This window comes from Chenopodium album, chromosome 8 (assembly GCF_948465745.1).
Source record: "Chenopodium album chromosome 8, dcCheAlbu1.1, whole genome shotgun sequence".
In the NCBI taxonomy this organism is placed as follows: Eukaryota; Viridiplantae; Streptophyta; class Magnoliopsida; order Caryophyllales; family Amaranthaceae; genus Chenopodium; species Chenopodium album.
In genome coordinates, this window is record NC_137841.1 from 15,623,347 (window position 1) to 15,646,367 (window position 23,021).

Sequence of the window (23,021 nt, forward strand, 5' to 3'; positions counted from 1 at the left end):
TACACTTTAATTTTTTCATACTAGTAAATCAAAACAGTACAGTAAGGATCATGCTCATGTTTTCAGAAAACTCAAAGAAAAGTTGAAAGCTCACAAAGTCACACTTTTCGATTTTTCTTGTTCAAATGTCAACCCTTTGAAGAACACGACAATTCATTCATTAATCAATCATTCCATCATTTTCAACCCATTAATTAAATAAACCTCAAAATATAAACTTGATCACAGAAATCATAGTAAGACAATAAGGGCAACAACCCCTTGTTCCAATCCAACAACATTTCAATTATTTTTTGATTTTTTGACAAATTCAATTTTCTTACCCAAAACCCACGAAAATTTTATATTCATAAATCACGATCATCCTAAATTGTATAATTCTGTATTCAACTACTTGCATGTTTTCATTCACAATTTTTATTCAATTTTTGGACATTTTTCAAATAATAGACCATGATAAACAGATCTCTGAATCAATTTCCTTGACTTCAACGAGGTCTTTTATGGAGATTTTGGTGTTCTTGGTAACTTTTTTGAGTTTAGGTACAATAGGGCTTTCAGAGGAGTACAGAGTTGGGGAAGCTCCTTGGAGAATCCACACATTATTCTCAACAGAATGCAACGATTATTTCGATTGGCAAACAGTTGGAATTATGCACAGTTACCGGAAATCGGGTCACCCGGGGCCGATTACCCGGCTTCTGAGCTGCACAGAGGAGGAGAAGAAACGGTATCGAGGTTTCGACTTAGCTCCGACTATGGAGGTCCCTTCTATGAGCAGACATCCAAGAACTGGTGACTGGTATATTACCTTCTTTTATAATGTCTTTGGCAAGTTTTCTGTCAGTTGCTATTCTTATTATTATTATTTTTTTTTCGGGTTGAGGGGCCGTTACAAAAGACAGTGACGTAGACATGATTTGATCTGGGTACCACCACAATGGTATTATTGAATAATGATTATGTTAATTGCCATTTACTCCTCAGTTGCAATTGTTTGTATGATGAGTATAAGTAATGTACTTGGATTGATCTTAATTAATTGGTTGAGTGCTCATTGGTAGCCACCGTATAAACAGCTGAAATATGGATGATTAACATAAGTTTGTTTATCTTTAATAAGAAATTGGATATTATTTGCTATTCTTTTGTTATAAAGTAATTAGTCTTTGGGTAATGCTTTTCAATTCAAGGGTCTAATTAAAAAGCAACTTCCTTGGTCAGATAGGGCAAGGCACTGGATTGTGCTTTAATTAAGCAACTATCTGGTTGGTGTTGAGTTCTTGAGCTTGTTTTGTAATCCTAACGGAATTTGTTGCCACCTTATTCTAACCCTAAATGGGAAATGATATTTCAAAATAGGCGGATAATTTCTATCTTCTCCTCTCCGGTCCCAAAAGATAAGTTCCAATCAATCAGCTTAGGTAGTGGCACATTGGAAAATCTCATCAGAGTACAATAATATATTACAAAAGGTCACAAAGTTTTTTTGTGAATATCCTAAAGTAGTCTGTGTGTGAGTATGTGACTGTTATTTCTGTATAGAGAGATTGTGTTGTACTTATATTTGCTTATTGGATATGCTTGTTAAGAAAGCAAGAGATCAATGCATTGCATTTTCATATATTATGATGCACATCAATTAATGGAGTGTCCTGTTATCCCTGTGCAATTCCATTTCATTCATATTGTAAATCGAAAGATTTGAGATTCCTACTGAGGGTTTGGAATCTACTTAAACAAAAATGTGTTAATAAGAATATTGTGATGAGTAGAAGTTGAGTAAAATAAGATTGGGGTTTGGAATTAATCGAACTGATGGCTTCCACATCATTGTGTATACTTATAGGTTTATGGCGTGCACACATATATTGTCTATAAATGTGCTTAATTTGCTTTTGTTGCTTTCCAGTTTTGCTGCATTTTATCAATTTTTTTTTTTGGTTTCTTCTAACTCTCCTGGAATCATGATATACTGAAACTAAGGGTGAATGTTGTTATTGCCTAGGTACCCTGCTATTAACAAGCCCGCTGGGGTTTTGTATTGGCTCCAGCATAGTGAGGATGCTAGGAATGTTGATTGGGTTGTAATTTTAGATGCTGACATGATCATCCGAGGGCCAATAGTACCTTGGGAATTAGGTGCTGAGAAAGGCAGGCCTGTTTCTCAATATTATGGGTATGGATAATTAACTCACACTTCTTGGTTATGATCTGCTTTACTTTACTGTTCTTGCATTCTTTTTGACATCTGTTTGAGGCTTGAGTGCTTGACAGAAGTTGTGGTAAAGTATATCATTAGAAGAAACATCAAAATTATAAATGTACTATTTGGCATAATGTTAAACAGATCATTCACTTCTAGAAGGTGCAGATAATTTTGATACTATAATTAGCTTACCTGAAGTGCCTAAAGATGAAGTCAACTACCAATTATTTGAAACTATATTTAGAGGGTAATTTGGAATATGAACCATAAAACAAAAAAATTCAGCAAACAGGTTTGGATTTAGATGAATAAAAGGACTCCTATAGTACTTTAGGAATGATGCCCTGGATTGTGCACAATCCAGTCCAGACCTGTAATTGAACCTGAATTATGAACCATACTAGACTGGTCTCAGGTGCTTCAAATACCTGGATTCGGGGTAATTGGTCCAGTCCAGAAAAAAACTGAATATTCCAGTCCAGATCAGTGACTAGATTTCTGTAAAACTCTATGATGGTCAGTGAGCAATGGTACTTATTTTTTCTCAGTTGCTGTTCTTTTTGTTTCCCAAAATTCAGAAACCCCCATTTCCTCTATTCTTTATCCATTTTTTTTTTTCCTTTTCTTGCTATCTCATTTTTATACTTTCTTCTTCAATTTTTCTTTCAATCCCCTTTATTCGTGCTGTCTTTTTATCATTGACTACTACTCCCTCCATCCCTTTATCAAATGCTCATTTCTTGTATTTCGCATGTTTTAATGAAAATGGATAAAGCAAGTAAATTTTTCTTAAAAGCAATGATAAGTGTTTGCCAACTCATTTACTTATTTTGTTTTACATGCATAAGTACAAACCAATAAAAGAAACCAAGTACAATGTAATAATTATTGGGGAATTAAATTTTAAAATAAGGGTATAAAGGTCCAAAAAAATATTCTATTAAAAGGAAATTGGCACTTAATATGGGACACTTAATTAGGAAAACAGGCACTTATAAGTGGGACGGAGGGAGTATGTTGTCTATAAGACTTCTTTATAAATCTTTTACATTGCTGAGTCATCTCAACCAATTATAAGTCTATAGTGCAAGGTTTAATTTTCCATTGGGATAAATGATTGATGAGCAGTGAGGATTTTTTTTTTAAATCCTACTATGGAGATCATGTGAGTTATTGTTTTTGGAATCTTATTGGAAACAAATTTTATTTCCCCATTAAGAATTTATGACTGTTGAAGTAAGATGTTGCTCTTTTATTTGTTTTTTGAATGACAATATATATATGTCTATTGTCTACTCAGTACTTGTCTACTTAAGAAATTTTAATTTTATAGCTAATTGGAATTGCTGTCCAGTCCACCAAAAAGACTGATCTGGTTTACTGGTCGAATTAGTGTTAGACCAGTGTACCGCCTAACGTCTCACTCTTAATTTATTCTGGAAATCTAAACTTGTCATCTTTTCTAAACAAGTTTCTGTTCAAACAGTTAATTAGTTAAATGTAATTAGCAGATCCAAAAATAAAGCAACGGAAATATTGAATTATACTTTCCAACCTTTGGTCGGTCTGCTTAAAACACTCCCACTTTCAATTGACTAAGACTAATCCCACTTTTTCTTGGGTATCTTCTTTAAATGTCCCTTTACCTGAAAAGACCTCTTTAGCCGCTAAGATATACCTTTTTTTTAAAAAAAATAAAATAAAATAAAAGTTGTATTTTGTCTACTACTCTCCGCTTATAACACCTCCGCTAATGACACCACCCTTGTCTCATCATCCACCTATTTTTCTCAAATTATAATGTAGTCATGATATTGATGAACAAGCAATCGAATTATCTAAGCGGAGTCATGGCCATGATTGATCCCCATTAACACAAACATCCACCACTTCTTTGTTCCATCAAAGTCATGGCTGTGATTGATCCCCATTAACACAAACATCCACACTTCTTTGTTCCATCAAAATCAACTCGTAATTATCCAGTTCCATGAGAATTATCCTCCATATTCCCTGGCTACAAACTCAGTCTCAATCATTTTATTCTCCTCCTTGACACAGATCCAAGTCTAGAATCATTCTCTTTCCTCTAATCCACTCGCCCTCACCTTGTTGTTAAATGTTGTTGAGGATTTGCAGTAATTGGAAAATACTTATTCTATGCTTAGAATTTAAAAACACAAACTTATTCTGCCACGTGTCTCCTCTCTTTTTACCTTTCTTTACATTCTTTTTCTTTAATTGGCCTTGTTTATGTTTTTAATCATCATTAGTTTTGGTGGAAATTCTTTAGCTGCCCCCTTTATTTTTCAATAACCCTTTAAATTTTTGTAAGCTCTACCCTTTAATTCAACAAATTGAATTCCTTTAATCTTCTCCTTATCTCCCTCCATCTTTCAAAATCAATTTAATTGAATTTACTATTTAACTCATTAACCCTTTATCATCTTCCTCTAATCCCTTTCCTAATATAAATTTCTAAGAAAACCTTTTTCATTCACCTTAATAACAAGCCCCCCAAAATATAGACATAGAAATATCTTTAAAGACCTATGCAAAATGCAACAATCATGATGATTGGAATGGAAAGGCAACAAAGAAGGAAAACTTGAATAATAAGGAAAGGGACAGGTGTAAGAGTATTCGTGAAATTCGATTATATGGTGTTGCTTGCATGTCATAAGGCCATTACTTTCAAGATATTTAGAGTGCTCTAAGAGAAATAAATTTGGTGAAGAGAGATTTTATATTTGATGTAGAAATGTAAATTTATAACAAGGGTTTTGGTCTTCAGTATGAAGTATTATGTAACCATCATGCATTTGTAATGTAATTTTGTAATGTTTTCAGCATAAATAATAACTCATGCATTGCCCGTGTGTAGAACGAACCCAAAAACTAGTTATATATGTGATATAGGTTGTTTTATATACTTCTTTCTTTCATTTGTCTCAGCATTATATATATAAGTATGACAGTTGGCAAGCAATGTATTACTCAATTAGTTATTAAGGCTATGTTCAGTTTAAATTAGTATTAGCTTATTGCATAAATAATTAGATCACACCAAATCAGTATGTCTTTTTAGTTGCGTTTAATTTTCATTAAATATCTTTAATTCCATTGTTAAAAAAGTTAAGAAATTTTCATATTTAATATTAATATGAATCTAATGACATCTCATTTGATGTTTTTAATTTACAGATTAGTGTACAATTAAGGTCAAAGTTTGGTCAAAACTAAAAACAGGGATAGATCATGTGAACTAAACATATCCTAAGTCTGGAGTACAGTGAAAGATATGTATAATGAGGAATGAACTAGGACTTGGTGGTGTCGTCATGGTGGGAGACAAAAGGTAGAAGATTAGGGAAGAGAGGAGAGAATGTGGTCTTAAATCTTGGATGTGGTCACAATCGCGGTATGGTCACATAGTCATTTCGCAGGCAATGCGGATGGAGTACGACTGTTGTGGCCTAATATATCGGCTGCGATAAGCTCAAATTCCTTTACAATGCAGTGATGCGGCCGAGATTTTATACCATTGGAGAGAGAAAGGATGAAGATAATATTAGTAAATAAAGAAAGTATGGCCAATATCATAGTGACATGTGCCTAAATAAATGTGTTTGGAAGCTAATTAGGCTAGTTAAATATTATAAATCTTTGAAACCGGTCACTGGTCATTAGGACTGTTAGAAAAAGATACTCGAAAAATCCAGGATTTTTCTTAGTTAATCGAAAAAGGGGACTATATTAAGCATACTTCCCTATGGTTTGATTATTATAATCCATTTTTTCTAAGGCAGTAATAACTAGCTAAGTGGAGCTTCTCAAACCATTTTCCATCTTATCATTTTCTAATCAACTTAAGTAATTGCTTATATTTCATTTTTCACCAGTGTGGAAGATTTTAAATAACCCTCTGGTGTGTGTAATCATTAAAAATCCAATCCATATATCATAAAGTTGCTCACTCAATGACTTTGTTTTTTTTTTTTTTTTTTGGGAGGGGGGCGGGGGGAATAAATCAAACAAATGCAGTATAGATTAATATATGACTTATTAATCAAAAAGGTTTAATGAAATCAAAGGTTTCAATTGATGTTACACAAAGTTTGATAAGATTGAGATTGTCGCCAAGATTAGAATGCTCACAAAGATTCAACATGTGAGAGAAATTCTAACTCAATGATAATAGCTAGGATTTGTTATTATATGTGTTTTTCCTATTATAAATCTTCGTAAGTAAATTTAAGAAATTCACACAGGAAATAGCTTCGCTCAACCACCAAGAATCGTGCCTAATTTGGTAATTGGGGGAAGAAAAACTCTTTCACATACTACTCTGGTAGAAGAACTTTACCTGACCCCTCAGTTGCGATAGGGAAGACGAAGGATGAAATAATTCTTCACATACTACTTAGGACTCAACCATACTACACCTTAAGAAGCCTCCATGAAGCCCATTTATCATGACACTTGGCACCTCTAAGGTCTCCAAATCAACCAAGTCCAAGGCCCCCACATCAGCTATGATGTAATACAGATTTTACCATTCCTTTCTTCTGTTCATTTTCTAGGAACGGTTAGTGTAGTCCCCTTTGATTCTTTCTTCATTGATGGCTTCCATTAACTCTTCAGAATGATTTGGCTTTCTATAACAGCAAGTTTGGATCTAAAACCCTTCAGAATTATGCTGTTGAAGTTTTCATCCTGTAGCTTTTGTGTCTTGCTTTTGGAATCAATCTTCTAAATTGGGTTCCTTTGTGCCTTTGTGAAATTATGGCAGAATCCTACTGATTTTATAATTATGATAACAAATACATAAAACAATCTTAGTAGTTATTACACCAAATGGGTTTGGATTTCCTTGGCTTCTTGCACTTATTATGCTAGTTGCCTACTTGCCTAGGTGGTTGGCTTCTAATAATTTGATCAGATGCTAGCTCAGTTACCACCTTATAGTGGTGAAAGTACACGGGGAGTGAGGACATGTATGGACACTTCTTCACTCCTTATTGATGCTTTGCAAACATATAAAATTGGGAAGAGGGTGCTTTTTTAATGGTTGGAAGTGAATTCTGTTTATTGTTGGCACTTCTATCATAAACAACAGTCTTAATGTTGACATACTTTTAAATAAGGTATGTGCAATTCATTTTGTACATAAAGTCTAAAGATGTTCTAGTATAATTAAAAGTTAATTCGATATATAGAAAAACTACCTATGTTTTTAATTGCTCTTTTTAAAATATATCTACCATGTAAATATTAACTTTAATGTATTAAGGTAATTATATAATCCTTTCAAAAAATTTTCTCTTAAAATGTACCTCTTGATATACACTAAATATTTAATAGGTTAAAAGTTTCCCTATAAAAAGTAAGAAGTTAACAACTGCTAAAATGTTATCCTATATATCAGTGATGTTTGATGACCGATAAAATTAATGTACATCGAGTGTACCTAAATGTTTGTAAAAATGTTTTCTGATGTATTGCTGCCCTTCGGCTCTTGATAATTTCGAGGTTACATGTTAAATAAATTTATTCACCCTTGCACCAAGGACTTCGATGCTCTTGCTCATAGTTGGCTCAGTATGTTCCAAAGATATCAGATAATTTCTTCATTTAAGCTCCCATACTTTCGGCTTTTGGGTATGTATGTGACCATAATCTGATATATTCCATCAGGTATTTAATTGGATGTGACAATATTTTGGCCAAGTTACATACAAAACACCCAGAGCTATGTGACAAGGTTGGGGGGTTGCTGGTTTTCCATATTGATGACCTTAGAGCAATGGCTCCATTTTGGCTGTCTAAATCTGAGGAAGTGCGAGAAGATAGGGCTCATTGGGCAACAAATATAACTGGTGATATATACGGTACGGGATGGATCAGTGAAATGTATGGGTATTCATTTGGTGCTGCAGAAGTAAGTCATACCCAATTTTCTGTTTTCTGTTCTCTGGATACTTGGGCAATTATTATTTTTGTGCTTATAATACTTTCATTTTCTTATCAGGTTGGACTCAGCCATAAAATTACTAATGACCTGATGATCTATCCTGGTTATGTTCCAAGAGATGGTGTTGAGCCAATTCTCTTGCATTATGGCTTGCCATTTGCAGTTGGGAACTGGTCTTTTACCAAGCTAGATCATCACCAAGATGGAATTGTTTATGACTGTGGACGGCTCTTTCCTGAACCGCCTTATCCAAGAGAGGTACTACTGAGATTATGTATACTTATAGGTGTATTGATCTTTCTGTTTAAAGTGCAGTATAGAGCTTTTTTCAACTCACCAGTAATGATAATCATTGACATAAATAATACTATTATTACTATGAATTTTGTTCTTGCTCGTATTGTAGATGTAGTACTGAGGACTTCCTTAGATAATTGGAAATTTCAACACCATCGGGAGGGAATAATTAGTATGTTGACTATGTTGGTAAACTTTTCTTATAGATATCAACTCACCGTGAATAGGAGAAAATAAGAGTTATAGTAATGCTATGAATAATCTTATAAGTAAATCAATGGATGATCTTGATTTTGAAGAGAGAAGTAGTAAATTGAAAAATCTTAATCTTTGATTAAATACCATTCCAGACTGGTTTCCAATTTTTTTATTAATTGATTTTCACTTTCATTATCATATAATTAATCTTGATTATATATTTTCTTGACGAATTTAAAAGATGTAAACCATTTAATGCGTGATCTGTAAATCTTTCATCGAAAGAGAATGTGTTGTGGGCTGTTAAAACATATAGGTTGTATATAATTTATTTTTCTTCTTCTTTCATTAATAAATTGGGTGATAGGCACTACTCCATCCCCTTTGAACTTTAAAGTCGTGGCAAGAAATTCAATGTGGAAATGAAAATTTTAAATCACCATTTTGTAATTTATGGTTTGGTTTTGATTAGATTAAACAGGTTTTGCTCGCCTGTTAGCAACTGATAAATACTCCCATTTCCTACGTAACTCTCTTCTATTAAGAAAATCTTTTTAATATTTGATTTATTTTCTTTAAATTTGCCTTTTTCTACTTTGTTTTATTTTTGGCAAGCGTACTATATTATATTATCCCTTTTACCCTATACTTTCTGTCAGTCTCTCAATTTATCCACCTCTTCTTACAACCAACCACCTTTTTATACCTTGTCTCTTACTTTAGTCATGTATTTCTTACACCCACACACCTCTCCTAGAAAAGAGATTATGCAGAATTTGGTACGTTAAGGAAGAGAGAGAGTCTCTTACTTTACCCATGTATTTCTCACACCCACACACCTCTCCTAGAAAAGAGATTATGCAGAGAGAGAGGAGTACAAATCTTCACTTCACTTAACGAAATTCTTAAATTGATCCATTGTCAAATTTAGAATTTTTTTGGTTTCATCTCACCGTTAAAAAAATGAAATAATTTCTTACAAGAAAGTAAACTTTTCATATGAACTCATATCGGGATTTTATATAAAATCTAGATATAGAGGGGGATATGCAATATGTACGGGGAAGTGAAAAGTATGCCACTAATATCTCTCCAGTCTCTTAGAGGCTATGAATGAGGCGTGAATGGTTGCCTTCAAACAATTGTATCACTTGGATGGCGGTGTAAGTAAAATTGTTTCTATTTTTAAGAGTGGTGAACCTGGTGGGTGGTTGGGAAAAATCTCCCTTCAGACAAAGTTAGTCTAGACTCCAGAGTGGAGGTTCCAAAAAGAGATTATGAATCTATGATGTAGTAGAGAGAGTGAAAGAATAATTGAGATGGTGATTTTGACAGATTTTTTTGCTCTAAGGAATATATTGTCATGGTTTTCCATAATTTTGGAATTCTCATTGGTGGCTCTATGTTTTTTGTGGCTTTATAATTGTGTAGCCTAAAAATGATTTTTATGTAAGGGTCCTTTATTGATTATTTTTTATTAAGATTATTATGTCCAATGGTTAATTTAATTTTATACTTGGTCAAGTAAGAGAAACAGGAAGAAAGGGATTAAGAAAGGAATTTGATTAATTTTGGTTTGTTTTACATTAAGAATTGAGAGTTATCTCTTTTTAAGAATTTGGGCTATCAACTACAGTGTATATTTTTACAAAGACCGTTTTTTAATCTATCAACCTCAACCACTGTCATTTTTTCCCTCACAACTTCACCATTGCCCTCCCACCACTGCTTATTGTCTTTCTCACTTTCCTCCATGGCTCCATCATCATATGTCTGCCATGCTTGAATATCACCATTTCATAACTTATGTAAATTTAAGTTTGGCTTATTTATTAGTCATATTTAAATAAGTCATATCTAGTTTTATATTGAAATGGAAGCAACAATAAGAAATATCTTGAGACATTGGACTGGAGAAAGTTTCTTGGGTCATGATGGGTGATTGTGGAACATGAAGTGCCTAGAGACCATTACTCGAGTTGGATCCTTTTCGTTTATTTGATTCTTGGTTTAAGCATTCACATGGCATCATCAGCTTCCCATGAATAGGAGTCTTATGGATAGATAGGTAGAGGAGAGAGAGAGAGATTGTCTCTCTCTATATGGCAGTCTAGGAGGCAATCATGTGATTCATGTCTAATATGTCATATGTTGAGGTGAAAGAAGTGATGATAAAAAATTATTGAGAGGCCAACTTCCCTGTCTCTCATTGTTTTTCTTCAGGAACAATCTAAACCATTAGGCCTGCCATATTGATTTCAGTGCATATGGATTGGAGAAGTAATTCTAAACTCTAAAGTAGGCTGAGAATCTAGAATACAGAACAGTCTGTTGGATTCCAATTGATGGACAGGGTTTCTAGTTTTCCTCCTTTTCATAGATGTCTGGTAATGAAACATATTCTTATTCTTTACGTGATTTAAAATGTCATTCCAGTGGCACTTTCTGTGTATCAGAATTTTGCAATTTCTAGCATGTCATTTCTGGAGCGTTTTTACCTGTTTCTGGACATTTTGAAATTCAAAACATTATAATATGGTGAATGTGGAGGGAATATTTTTTTATTTATTTTATTTTTTGGAAAAAAATGAAACTAATAATTCCACCTTTGCCTCATCTTCTCAAAACAATACCACCTTTGCGTATTCTAGAAATAATCCCACCTTTATTTCCCATATTATCAAAATGAGCCTTTCTACTTACAACCGGTTCAACAGGTAATTTTTTTTTTTCTTTAATCTATTTCTTTTCACCTTCTTTCATGGCAACCCCTCCATCACCACCATGGGTACCACCGCTCACCCCCACATCTGAACTAAACTGTCCCTAACCCAACCACCCACAATCACCTGAACCGAACCTTAACCCCATCCTCATCACCACCCCAAATTTCCACTTGAGCCCACCAGTTACGCACTGGTTGTCGTTTGACAGGGAAGGGGAATCGATTTTTTCCTAGTCATTGCCGATTAAATTAATTCATGTCAATTCAACAATGCATCATCTCAATAATTCAACAATCAAACCCATTCAATCCAATCAGCAAGCTAACTCCTTGATTAAAACCCAGGAAGAAGGGGGAAAAAAAAAAAAACCCCTTCAAAACACCATAAAAATCAAAATTCAACCCCCCATTCACTCTATTCATAGTAGAGTACCCCAACAATACATAGAATTCAAAATTATTAAACCACTCATAATTTCATATAAAAAATCTCATCCATTCATAATTCAACCGAAAACAATCCAAAATCATTTTACAGATCAAATTGCATACCACTAATTAAAATTAGATAAAACAACTGAAGAATCTTGGAAGAGGTTCTAGATGGAGAAATCTCAGGTTCTGACCCTGAATCGAGGAAGAAGAAAGGGGAAGGGCCACATTCCGGCTGGGGAGTGTTGTGGTGGGGGTTCGAGAAGGGGGATTTTTGTTTTTGTTTTGCTGGATGTGGTGGTGGTGAATCCGATGGTGCAAGGGAGGGAGCTCGGCGGGGGAAGGAAGAAGGGTTATTACTTTTGTTTTATTTTTTATTCCTTTATTTAATTAAATAAAAAAAATAAAAATAACCAATTAGAAAACAACACCTGGCAAAATACCTTCTAAACAGGTTACCAATTTCACTAACAAGTAAATGGTTTGTTTTAAAAATATGGGGTATAAAGGTGGGATTATTTCCAAAATACGCTAAGGTGAGATTGTTTTGAGAAGATGACCCAAATGTGGGATTATTGGTTTCAATTTTTCCTTATTTTTTTTATAATTCATACCAAAAATTCTAAGCCTTGTCTTTACTGCTTCCCTTTGCAAAGTATCCGAATTGATTAAACATTATAATATGATTAAACTCTTTTTTTTACTCAATTAAATAAAATGATTGTTAAAACTTTCTTTGTAATTATTTCTATCGATCTGAAAACAAAAATCCAAGAGGTCAGACAAGGGAGGAGGCATTGCAGATGGAGGTTACGGACCTTACGGTAATTCACATGTTATTATGGATGTGTGGGAACACTCTAAGAGATAGAATAAAAAATGAGGTTATTCACAAGAAAGTGGGTGTCGCAGTCATTGCAAACCATCTAAGTGAATCTTCTGCGTTGGTTCGGGCATGTAAAACGGAAACCTGACGGTGCACTGGTATGAAGAGTGGAAGAGTTAGACCATGGAGAGGTTAGACAATAAAGTGGGAGATTGAAAATCAATAGAAGAAGTTAGGAAGAATATGAAGCATATAGATTTGCATGAGAATGAGTTATTTCATCGTAAGGGATGGAGGAGGAAGATTTTTGTTAATGACTATACGGAATAATCACTTTTAGTTTATTTAGCCGACTCCGCTTATAGGATTAAGGCTTTGATTTATTGATTGAAAACATAAGTCCAAGACTTTTAATGATTGGATTTAAAATGCCTTTGTACAAAAAAAGTTAAGTTGAACACCATAATTGTTTTTAGCGGAAGAGTTAGTATCACTTACATTGGCCAACCCCATGATGTGGGGTGGATCTCGAAAGAATTTTAAGATCTCATGTAACACCCCCAATTACTAACCGAAAATAAATAAGAATTAAAGGAAAAATAAAGAACCTTTAAATAAAATTGCGGAAGCATACTCCTAAATCGGAGGTATTACCGCCACACTCAACAACCTGTCGAGCGTTAAGACTTACAAAAATCCCAATAATTACAACCCAATAAATCTAGGTGAGCTATTTATACAACTTTACAAACTCATGACAGCATACTATTCGAAACACTTGAGCTCCTTTAGCTATGACCACTTGATCAACCTGTTTAGACAAACTTGACTGCTCACCATTAAGGACAAATTCCAAAATAGATCGTCGCAGGGCCACCATAAGAAAAAGACATGGCCGCAAACACAAGTAGCAAAACAAAATAACACACACGTCGAGTAATCACCACATATCAGAATACAAAGAATAATATAATAATTAACATTACTAGATCAATTAAACAATGTAGTTCGAAACTACATTACACATTGTACTCTGAAAATAACCTTTATCAACTCAACCTCGAATAATAATACAAACCTTTACTCAACTCATTTGTCCCATAAATGTGCCATGTTCTTTGTTTTATACCTAGCCTTGGACATGGGTAATTCGAATAACAAACCAACAAGTATATAAATTTGAATACTTTCAATAACTAGAAAAACACCTTGAACCAGACCACATACGGGCCAATTCCCACTGTAGGGGACCATAGAAAAAAATATAAATAAAGATTGTACCTCATTCTTAACTCATGATTATTACCCTCTTACCAACATGCCAAGGACTAAGTTATATAACGCCGAGCCTCAAACCAAGAACAAAATAATCATTCTCAACCTTTTGATCTCAATCAAATAATAATTCACAATCTAATAATAATAACTCAACAATGGCACAAGTTCCCAAATAATACAACAATTCAATTCAAAAACATCTCAACTCTTAAGGAAATAATACTAGCACCCAAAAATAATTAATTCTCAACCCAAAAAAATACTCTGCACTAGTAACCCTAAACCTCAAAACAATACTCCCTATAGAAACAACATTAAAAACCCTAGAAAAATAACACAATCAATCAATATCACAAAATAATACGGCAATTAGAATCATATTATACCACACACTAATCATGTATATATATAAATCATGATCATATATAATTCACACATTATAAAATTTACACATAACAATACGGAGTACAATTAATACTAACAATTTATAATCAAACAAATAAAAAAAATTAATTACCGTAGTGTGATTACCTTCAGCTACAAAAGTATTAAAGGATTGTTGATCTTGTGGTGTCAAAGTATTCGACTCATGCCAAATATTATTTCTTGGCAATGATTAAAAACAATATTTGATCATCATAGATAATGATGATGTTATGTGCATAAATTGGTGGAAGCTAAGTATGAATGGATAGACTTTCACCCACAACCGCAAAGAACAAATCAATATGAATAACAATAAAAACCAAACACACGGCTGCACAAATATTTTTGCATCAACAATTTAATAGGGTTATAATAGTTTATATACCCTTAAAAATATAGAATCCTATTTCAATTAAAAATAGGGTTTTAAACCTCTATCAAATAATAGGATATAAAATAAAAGATACGAAATAATATCTGATATTTACACTTTATAAGATACAAAATTTACGGGTTTTACAATGTACCCTCCTTAAAACTAGTTTCGTCCCCGAAACTTAAATTAGAAAATTTTAGGGTATTACAATCTACCCTCCTTAAAACAAGTTTCGTCCCGAAACTTAAAGTAGAAAAATTTTAGGGTATTACATCTCAAGAGTACATTTAAACTTGCAAAAGAAGGGCCCTTTTCATTGTAATTTATTTTAGCCAAGTCTCATGAGTATAGTGCTTCCCTAGTTCCTTGGTACACATCTACTAAAGAACAAAGTTGAATTTTTTTTTTTTTTTTTTTTTTTTTTTTTTTTTTTTTTTTTTTAGTTTAAGTTGCATTTTAGGAATTTTTCTTCACATAGATGTTTTATTGTGGAAGAACTACCCACTTTTATTTTCTATAATCACTCTTTTTTTTATTTATTTATAATTAAATTACTCATTTCAAGGTGTATGTGAAGTTTTAATTTATGGAGTGAGAAGATAAGGGAGAGAACAAACCTTAAAAACAACAATGTCTTAGGGCCTGTTCTCATACGTTGAAATTCAATTCAGTTCAGCTCAGCTCCTAAATTCCTTCTCTTATAAAATATTGATTTCATTTCAGTTTCAGCCAGTTCAGTTCAACTGAGTTCAGTCAATGAGAACAGGCCCTTAGTCCCAAAATGATTTGGGGCCGGCTAACATGAATTGTCATAAGAAATCGTATGATATAAAGAAAAAGACATAACAAAATAATAATTTAAAAGAGTTTGAAAAAAGGTGAGTAAAGTAAGTAAACGAAAAAGCATTTAAGAAATATTAAGGGAGTTTTAAAAGAACCAAGAATAAAATATAAGAAAGTTTTAAAAGAGTGGTTAAAACGTTAAGGAAATTTTGTACCAATTAAAGCACGTGTTTTAAAAACAAATACCTAATAATTTTTTGTAAAAAAAACTGCCACAAAGTTACAAAAAGTTTAAATAACACTACCACTCTAACAATTTTAGCTAGAATCTCTCCGATATTTGGATCTCACTTTTTACCTTTATGAAGGGTAATTTAGATGGTTATTTTATGAGTTAAAGGTAAAAAATGAAACCCACATGCCGAATATTCTAGTTAGAATTATTAGAGTGGTAGTGCTACTTAAATTTTTTACAACTTTGTGGTACTTCTTTAAAAAAAAAAAAATAATAAAATACGTAGTTGTTTTCAAAACACGCCCTTTAATTGGTAGTTCTTGACCAAATCTCCGCACGTTAAAGTAAAAAACATAAAGGTTTGATAAAACTTTAGGCAAGGAAAACAATGCAGTTTATAAACATTGGTGGGCTAAAAATAAAATTTAATACAAAAACAAATTTAGAAAGTATATATAATTATGACACGTTGACGTGAATTGCAAAATTAGATAAACATACCATGTAATAATTAGCAACCCTTAACTTGATGGCTATTCCTATTACACCACTAAAAAAGTGACATATTATTCTTTTGTGTCATCTGCATATATTGTTCTCTGCAGGTGAAAGTTATTGAAGCTGATCCAGGAAAAAGACGAGGCCTGATGCTGAGCATAGAGTGTATGAATACACTAAATGAAGCCCTTTTGCATCACCACATAGCAAGAGGGTGCTCTAAGCCAAAATGGACCAGATATTTAAGTTTCCTGAAGAGCAGAACACATGCAGAGCTAACAAAGCCTAAATATCCTGGTGGCATTAGATGGCTAAATGAAAAGGATCACGAAGAGGAGTTGATTGGTGAAGCTGGGAAACCTTATCCGAAAATCCATACTATCTTTTCTACTGAATGCACCCCTTATTTTGATTGGCAGACTGTAGGCTTTATGCATAGTTTTCGTCTGAGTGGTCAGCCAGGCAATGTCACTCGGCTTCTCAGCTGTACAGATGAAGATCTTAAGCATTACAGTGGTCATGATTTGGCTCCAACTCATTATGTTCCTTCCATGAGTGTACATCCTTTGACGGGTGATCGGTAATTATTGTTTTTTTTTGCTCTTACTTTCTCATTTCTTTTGGAAGTTAAAAATAACCTTACGTCTAGTTGATTAATTCTGTTCTATGCTTGATGTGAGATTATCATGTGGCTGTTTCTTTTTGAATAGTGGTCTATGGTAGTGACAGTAGGGAGGGTAGAAAAACTCATGGAAAAATCTAGTGGTGTAGAATAGGAAGGGAATAAAGAGAGTGGTGAATTTGGCCACAGTGGAGGTGAGGAGGGGGATGGGGTTGAGGGAGGACTTGGAAGCATAGAAAAGAGGAAGAGAGGTGCAGAGATAAATTAAGTAGTAGGTTAGGGTCATTGTTTGTAGTTTTATAATGACTAGCAGAAAATCGTGATTTGATACTCAAACCAATGACTCGTGTCTTATATTGAATGAAAAAGGGACCTTAGTTTATTTTGCACTTATGGATTAGAGAAAACACCTGTTTTCCTTTTGGTCTAGTGGCTGAGAGTGAACTTTCTAACCTCTAGATCCCAGGATCTTAGAAATAATCAAATCAGCACAATGAATATTAGCTGAGTGATTTTGTGTTAGGATATTAGGATTCACTGATCCAGTGGAGTTAAATTGGTTAATTATCTGTTCCAAATACTAAGAAGCCTATTAGCCTAGGCCCAAAGTCACCACTGCCATCTGGGATATCTGAGTAGCACTAGCACTATTGAATACAAACCAACCATGTAAGTTACCGCACTAGCACTATTGAATACAAACCGAGTTATGTATCTTCTTTTCACAAAGAACACAAATGATGCTTGGAGATTACACAAATTTCATCTGTTAATGCTTTCAAAGGCTGGAAAACAATCATTCAACTGCTATATTGTTTGGAGAGTGGAGATAATGCATGAATAATTGGAGAATAATTTCTGTTTAAAAAAATTATTATCACAGTAACCCACTCGCAGCCATATACTTTATTATGGAAGAAATGTTGTAATTAATTGAAGTATACAGTATAAAAGGTAATTGAGATTTGGTTATTTTTGAAAGTTATCTTGTTTTGAAATTATTTATGGAGGATATATTGTCTACTTTTAAATTGAGTTTTGAATTGAAGGAGGGATGAGAGGGAGGAATGTGATTTAAAAGCTTCGGGGGGGTGCAGGATTTAAGAGAGTGAGGTCCAACTGCCATGTGTCATAGTCCAAGTGGTTTTTTCAGGATTGTGCAGCGTGCTCTTGCCTTCTGATGGTAAGGGCACAAACCTTGTGTGTAAGCGTGGTTTGTGAGCACGAAGTAAAACAATTGGACGTATGGATCTTAAGGGGGCAGTCCTATCTTTTAGCAACGAAGCATGGGTAGTCAGAGCTTGTGCTAACAAAGCTAGTTGAGGTGGGTACAAGCAGGGCTGAATCATGCATTTCTTATAGAATCTAGTGAGTTAGGGTGCGAAATACATGTGGTGGTAGTCACGGTACACCAATTGTTATAGTCTAACAACACACAAGCAAAAAAGCAAGAAACTTGTTAGGTAGTTTTTGGATTTTCATTCATTTTGGATCTGCATTGTTTTTCTACTGAATACTGGATTGCCAAAAATGGATTTTGAAACCTTATAAAGTATAGGAAAGCATCTAAAATATGAAAAGGAGGTAACGTTGAGTGAAGATTAAGAACATGGGAGATTAATTTCCATAACCAAGCTATGTCAACCGAACAACTTTTATGCAGGTGTTTGGTTAGGAGCTTATTGGAGCAAAAATAATTGTTTGACCATTCCAAAAAGCTCTTTGGAGTGTTTGTTTGGAGCTTTTTTTAAAGAAGAGTGTGTAGCTTTTTTGTTAATTTTATACACTAAAACACCTTTAAATTAACATCTACTTATCAAACACTTTTACTCAAATAACTAATTAGCCAACAGCTAAAAGCTAATTGCCAAACAGGACCTATATAATTAGGTGTCACGTGTCACGTGTCACATATGATACAACCCTTTCCTTTCAAAATGGGAAATGAAATTCCTAATCCAAGGTACGTCAACCAAATTACTAATAGCAAAACAAGCTAGTGAATATAATGCTAGTGCTTTTCCAAAAGGGGGATGTAACTTCGTTAATCCAGTGTCTTCCATAAAAGGGCAGATTTGTCTTTAAAAAAATATCAAGTAGGGACTTAAAAGTGTGCAGGAATTCGGACTTTTAAGCAGAAATATTGGATATCCAGATTCCTGTAATCTCTGCTTATTTAGTTTTAATACTTTTTTTTTTTTTTTTTTTTTTTTTTTTTTTTTTTTTTTGGGTGGGAAGCCCAAAAGGCATTAAGCCATTTCAGAAATGTTTTATTTGAATATTGTCTTTAGTATAACTTTTAAAAGAAATGCTTTATATATACAAGTAGGTATTATATACTGATAATCAAATATTAATAATAAAATAATCTAAGGAATTGTTTCTGCAAGTATTGTGTACATGGTTAAAATACTGATGTCAATCAATAATATAGGATATGGACTATGTTCTGCTTATTAAAAAGCAAAACAATATCTGTGAAGTTCTTCTCTTTTCTAATGTGGATACCGCACTGAATAAATCTTTATCGCTAACCTCTACATAAACAGCAGCCAACAGACGGTTGAGTCTTTTCCAAAATTATAGGCCAAATAATACAGCCTTGGTGCCTCCTGTGTTATATATAGTTGGATAGCTGACCAGTGAACCATTATTCAGACTGAAATTATTTCAATTTTTTGTAAATAGAAGCTTGATACAGAATCATGTCTGCCTTTATAGGTACCCAGCAATCAATAAACCAGCTGCAGTTGTTCATTGGATTAATCATGCACAGATTGATGCAGAATATATTGTAATTCTGGATGCTGATATGATTATGAGAGGTGAAATTACACCATGGGAATTCAAAGCAGCCCGTGGGCGTCCAGTTTCAGCTCCATATGGGTAAGGCTATAGGATTTCCACCTGTTTTAGCATTAATCATAAGTGGTTATTTCATTCTTGCTTATTCCTATCTGATTTTCAGTTACCTGATTGGCTGTGACAATATACTTGCAAAGCTCCATACACGCAATCCTGAAGCTTGTGATAAGGTTGGAGGTGTTATAATAATGCACATAGAGGATCTCCGGAAATTTGCTATGTATTGGCTGCTTAAAACTCAGGAGGTACGAGCTGATACAGAACATTACTCCACGAATATCACTGGTGATATCTATGAAGCCGGATGGATCAGTGAAATGTATGGTTACAGTTTTGGGGCAGCTGAGGTATGTTTTGCACAGAAATGACTCTAAATGTCATTGAATTTTGTATTATATTTGCAAACAAGTTTTATGAGAACACTAGGAATTGCAAGGAAATTTAAGCATAGAATTAGGGAAGACCAGATACTATATTTAACTTTATCACTAATTATCAAGTACTGTCTAGCCACTTTCAAGGGGTGGAGTCTAACCATTAGATGTTTTCTCCGGGGTTGTTTGGTTACACAAAGAAAATGGGGAAAGTGGGAAATCATGGGATTTTGAAAGATGAGTTTTTTGGTTGACAATAATAAGTGTAAATGGGGGAATTGCAAATTCATGGAATTGTGACTTCCCACAAAACATGGGAAGTTAATTACCCAACCCCCCACCCCTCTCTCGGTAAGTCAAAATTCCCATGATTTGCAACTTCCTTCATGCCAACCAAACAACTTTATGCAATTCCCATAAATTTAATATAGGAATTTAATTCCCATGAAATACAAATTCCTATGGGAACTTGGGAAGTAAATTCCCATAGCAGCCAAATGACACCGGAATCACCGAGTGTTCTCCTCTACAAGCCTCCTGCAATATTTAACTAAGCCTCTCAAACATCCTCTCCGTTTTCTCAGTCCATTAAATGCAAATTCCCAAAAATACTCTTACAAACTTTATCTATAAATATAATGAACATCTTTGAACAGTACTCGGTCTCTCCAACCACAAATAATCTTCCTATATTCTTTTTTAGGATGCCCTCAAAAAATCTTCTTGGTACTTCAAATGGATAAATTTCACATTCTACCCATGTGATGTTACTAGAATCCTTAATACGCGTCACTCCAAGCATAACATGAAGATTATTTGTGGACGTAGGGATTATTAATAGTACCCTTCTGCCTTCATCTAGCATACATCAGCTAGGGGCCAGGGGATTATGCTGATTCCTTGCACATCTTAGTTTAACTTCACTTTTCCTCCTGTGGTTTCCGTTCCTCTCTAAATTGGTTCTCTATATTCCAATGATAGTCACTAATCATGGTAGTTTCTACTTTCTATGCATGAACATTATTTCGGGCAACCTTCTCTTTCTAGTCTGGATTCTGAGACTGGGAGTTCTTATTATCATTAACGTCAGTAAGATGGCTTTATTATGTGTTAGGGTTTCCGAACTTGAAATATGTCAGTTGTTGCATGCAAATATTCTGTTCTAAATATTTTGTACACTTTCCTTTTTTGGGTACCCCAATATGTTCTTCACACTACTAAATCTACTATGAACTGTTAAAATGAAAGATAGCTATGATAAGTGTATCTACTTTTATTCATTACGCCTCCATAGTATCAACCTTTTTGTCTCTCCATCCCAACATTCTATTTATATTTTATTTTTCTCGCAATCCCAACTCGATGATTGCTAAAATGATAAACCTACATATGATGTGAAGTAAGTAGTGTGGGGAGTACTTAAGTCCCAAGCTCCCAACCTTCGGTGAACCCTTGTAGGATTGACCTGTCTTTTTTGTTTATTCGCTTATTTTTATTTATACATTTCTACAGTTAAATTTGCGGCATCGAATAGATGGCACAATAATGATGTATCCAGGATATACTCCCCAACTTGGTGTCAATTACAGGGTTTTCCACTATGGATTGGTTTTCAAGGTTGGAGATTGGACCTTTGACAAGGCTAAATGGAGAGATGTCGACTTAGTAAACAAATGTTGGGCTAAGTTTCCTGATCCTCCTGATCCATCAAATCTTGATAGAACCAATGAAGATGCGTATTATCGAGATTTGCTTAGCATAGAATGTGGAAGAACACTGAATGATGCTCTGTATCTCCATCATAAGAAAAGAAATTGCCCTGATCCCAGTAAACTTGCCACATTAGATGAGGTGGTCATGAACAAGGAAAAGATATATAGGAAGTTTCGAAATATTATTGAAAGTGATGCCACAAGAAATAGCTCTAACGAAAGTAATGATTCTCCGGAATTACTGACACCTCCTGCATCAAACCAATTTAGTTCCATCAGGATTTGGCTAATGGTTTTATGGGGAGCTTGTTTTCTGGGTTTTGTGTCATTGCTGTTGAAAGTATATGTGCGTGGTAAAAAGCGGAAATCAAAGGGTAAGCATTACAAGAGCAAGAAAAGGTCATCGTACTCTGCATTGCATGATTTGAATTGAAGAAATGCTAATTCATCTGATAAACTGTGAATATCATTCTAATACTATAATGGCGGTGTTCTGAAATGTTCTGCATATCCCTACACTTATTTTTTCTATAAATGAAGATGAAAATAGTTTTGATTTTCTCAATCAAAATACCCTTCTTTTTGGCAGAATTCCTAATTGTAACGTTTATACTGAAGTTTAGGACTTTAGCAACCAATTTATTGCTGCAGGTAAAAGACAGAACTTACTGTTTTGCAGATATATCATAAGGTGTAGTTTTACATTTCAGATAAGTAAGGTATATGCATATATCTGAAGTATGCGGTTTTTTTTTTTTTTTTTTTTTTTTTTCCTTTTCTTTTCTTTATTTTAATTTGTATTTACATTTTTGATGATTTTAGGAATGGCAAATGTGTATACTAAAGGATTTGTACTGATTACTAGCTTGTGCCCTTGTTAATGCATGAGTTCTTTTCATAAAACTATTTAAACTCAATATGAGAATTTTACTTTAGTCTTTTGAAATATGATAACCATAATGTTTTAATAATTATAGTTCATAATTGACATATTTTTTCCAAGTAATGATTACATAACTTTATTAATGGTATTAAATAGTATTATCAAAAAAAAAATTATTTATCAAATTTTTAGTTTAATTTATGTAATTTTTATTCTTATTTAATAGTTTCTCAAAAAATATTTATTTTATGTTGAATTAAAATTTTCAAAATTTATAATTACATGGTAGATTTTATAAGAGTAATTGT

General features: G+C 33.6%; 1 protein-coding gene across 1 annotated transcript; it reads left to right on the forward strand.

Moving 5' to 3' along the window:
- Positions 1-245: 245 nt before the first annotated feature.
- Positions 246-22,586, forward strand: LOC145555853 (peptidyl serine alpha-galactosyltransferase-like). The gene is made up of 8 exons (XM_081617573.1): positions 246-802; positions 2,009-2,179; positions 7,907-8,150; positions 8,241-8,441; positions 16,365-16,837; positions 19,601-19,765; positions 19,848-20,091; positions 21,631-22,586. The coding sequence occupies exons 1-8, from the start codon at positions 399-401 to the stop codon at positions 22,261-22,263; spliced, it is 2,535 nt and encodes an 844-aa protein (XP_081473699.1). The 5' UTR covers positions 246-398; the 3' UTR covers positions 22,264-22,586.
- The last annotated feature ends 435 nt before the right edge of the window (positions 22,587-23,021 follow it).

What these genes read in the sequence shown, in the direction of transcription:
- LOC145555853 (XM_081617573.1), top strand. Translation starts at nt 399, where the DNA reads ATGTTTTCATTCACAATTTTTATTCAATTTTTGGACATTTTTCAAATA. An exon ending in CCTGTTTCTCAATATTATGG is followed by an intron (nt 2,180 to 7,906) that starts GTATGGATAATT and finishes ATATTCCATCAG; the next exon opens with GTATTTAATTGGATGTGACA. An exon ending in AACCGCCTTATCCAAGAGAG is followed by an intron (nt 8,442 to 16,364) that starts GTACTACTGAGA and finishes TGTTCTCTGCAG; the next exon opens with GTGAAAGTTATTGAAGCTGA.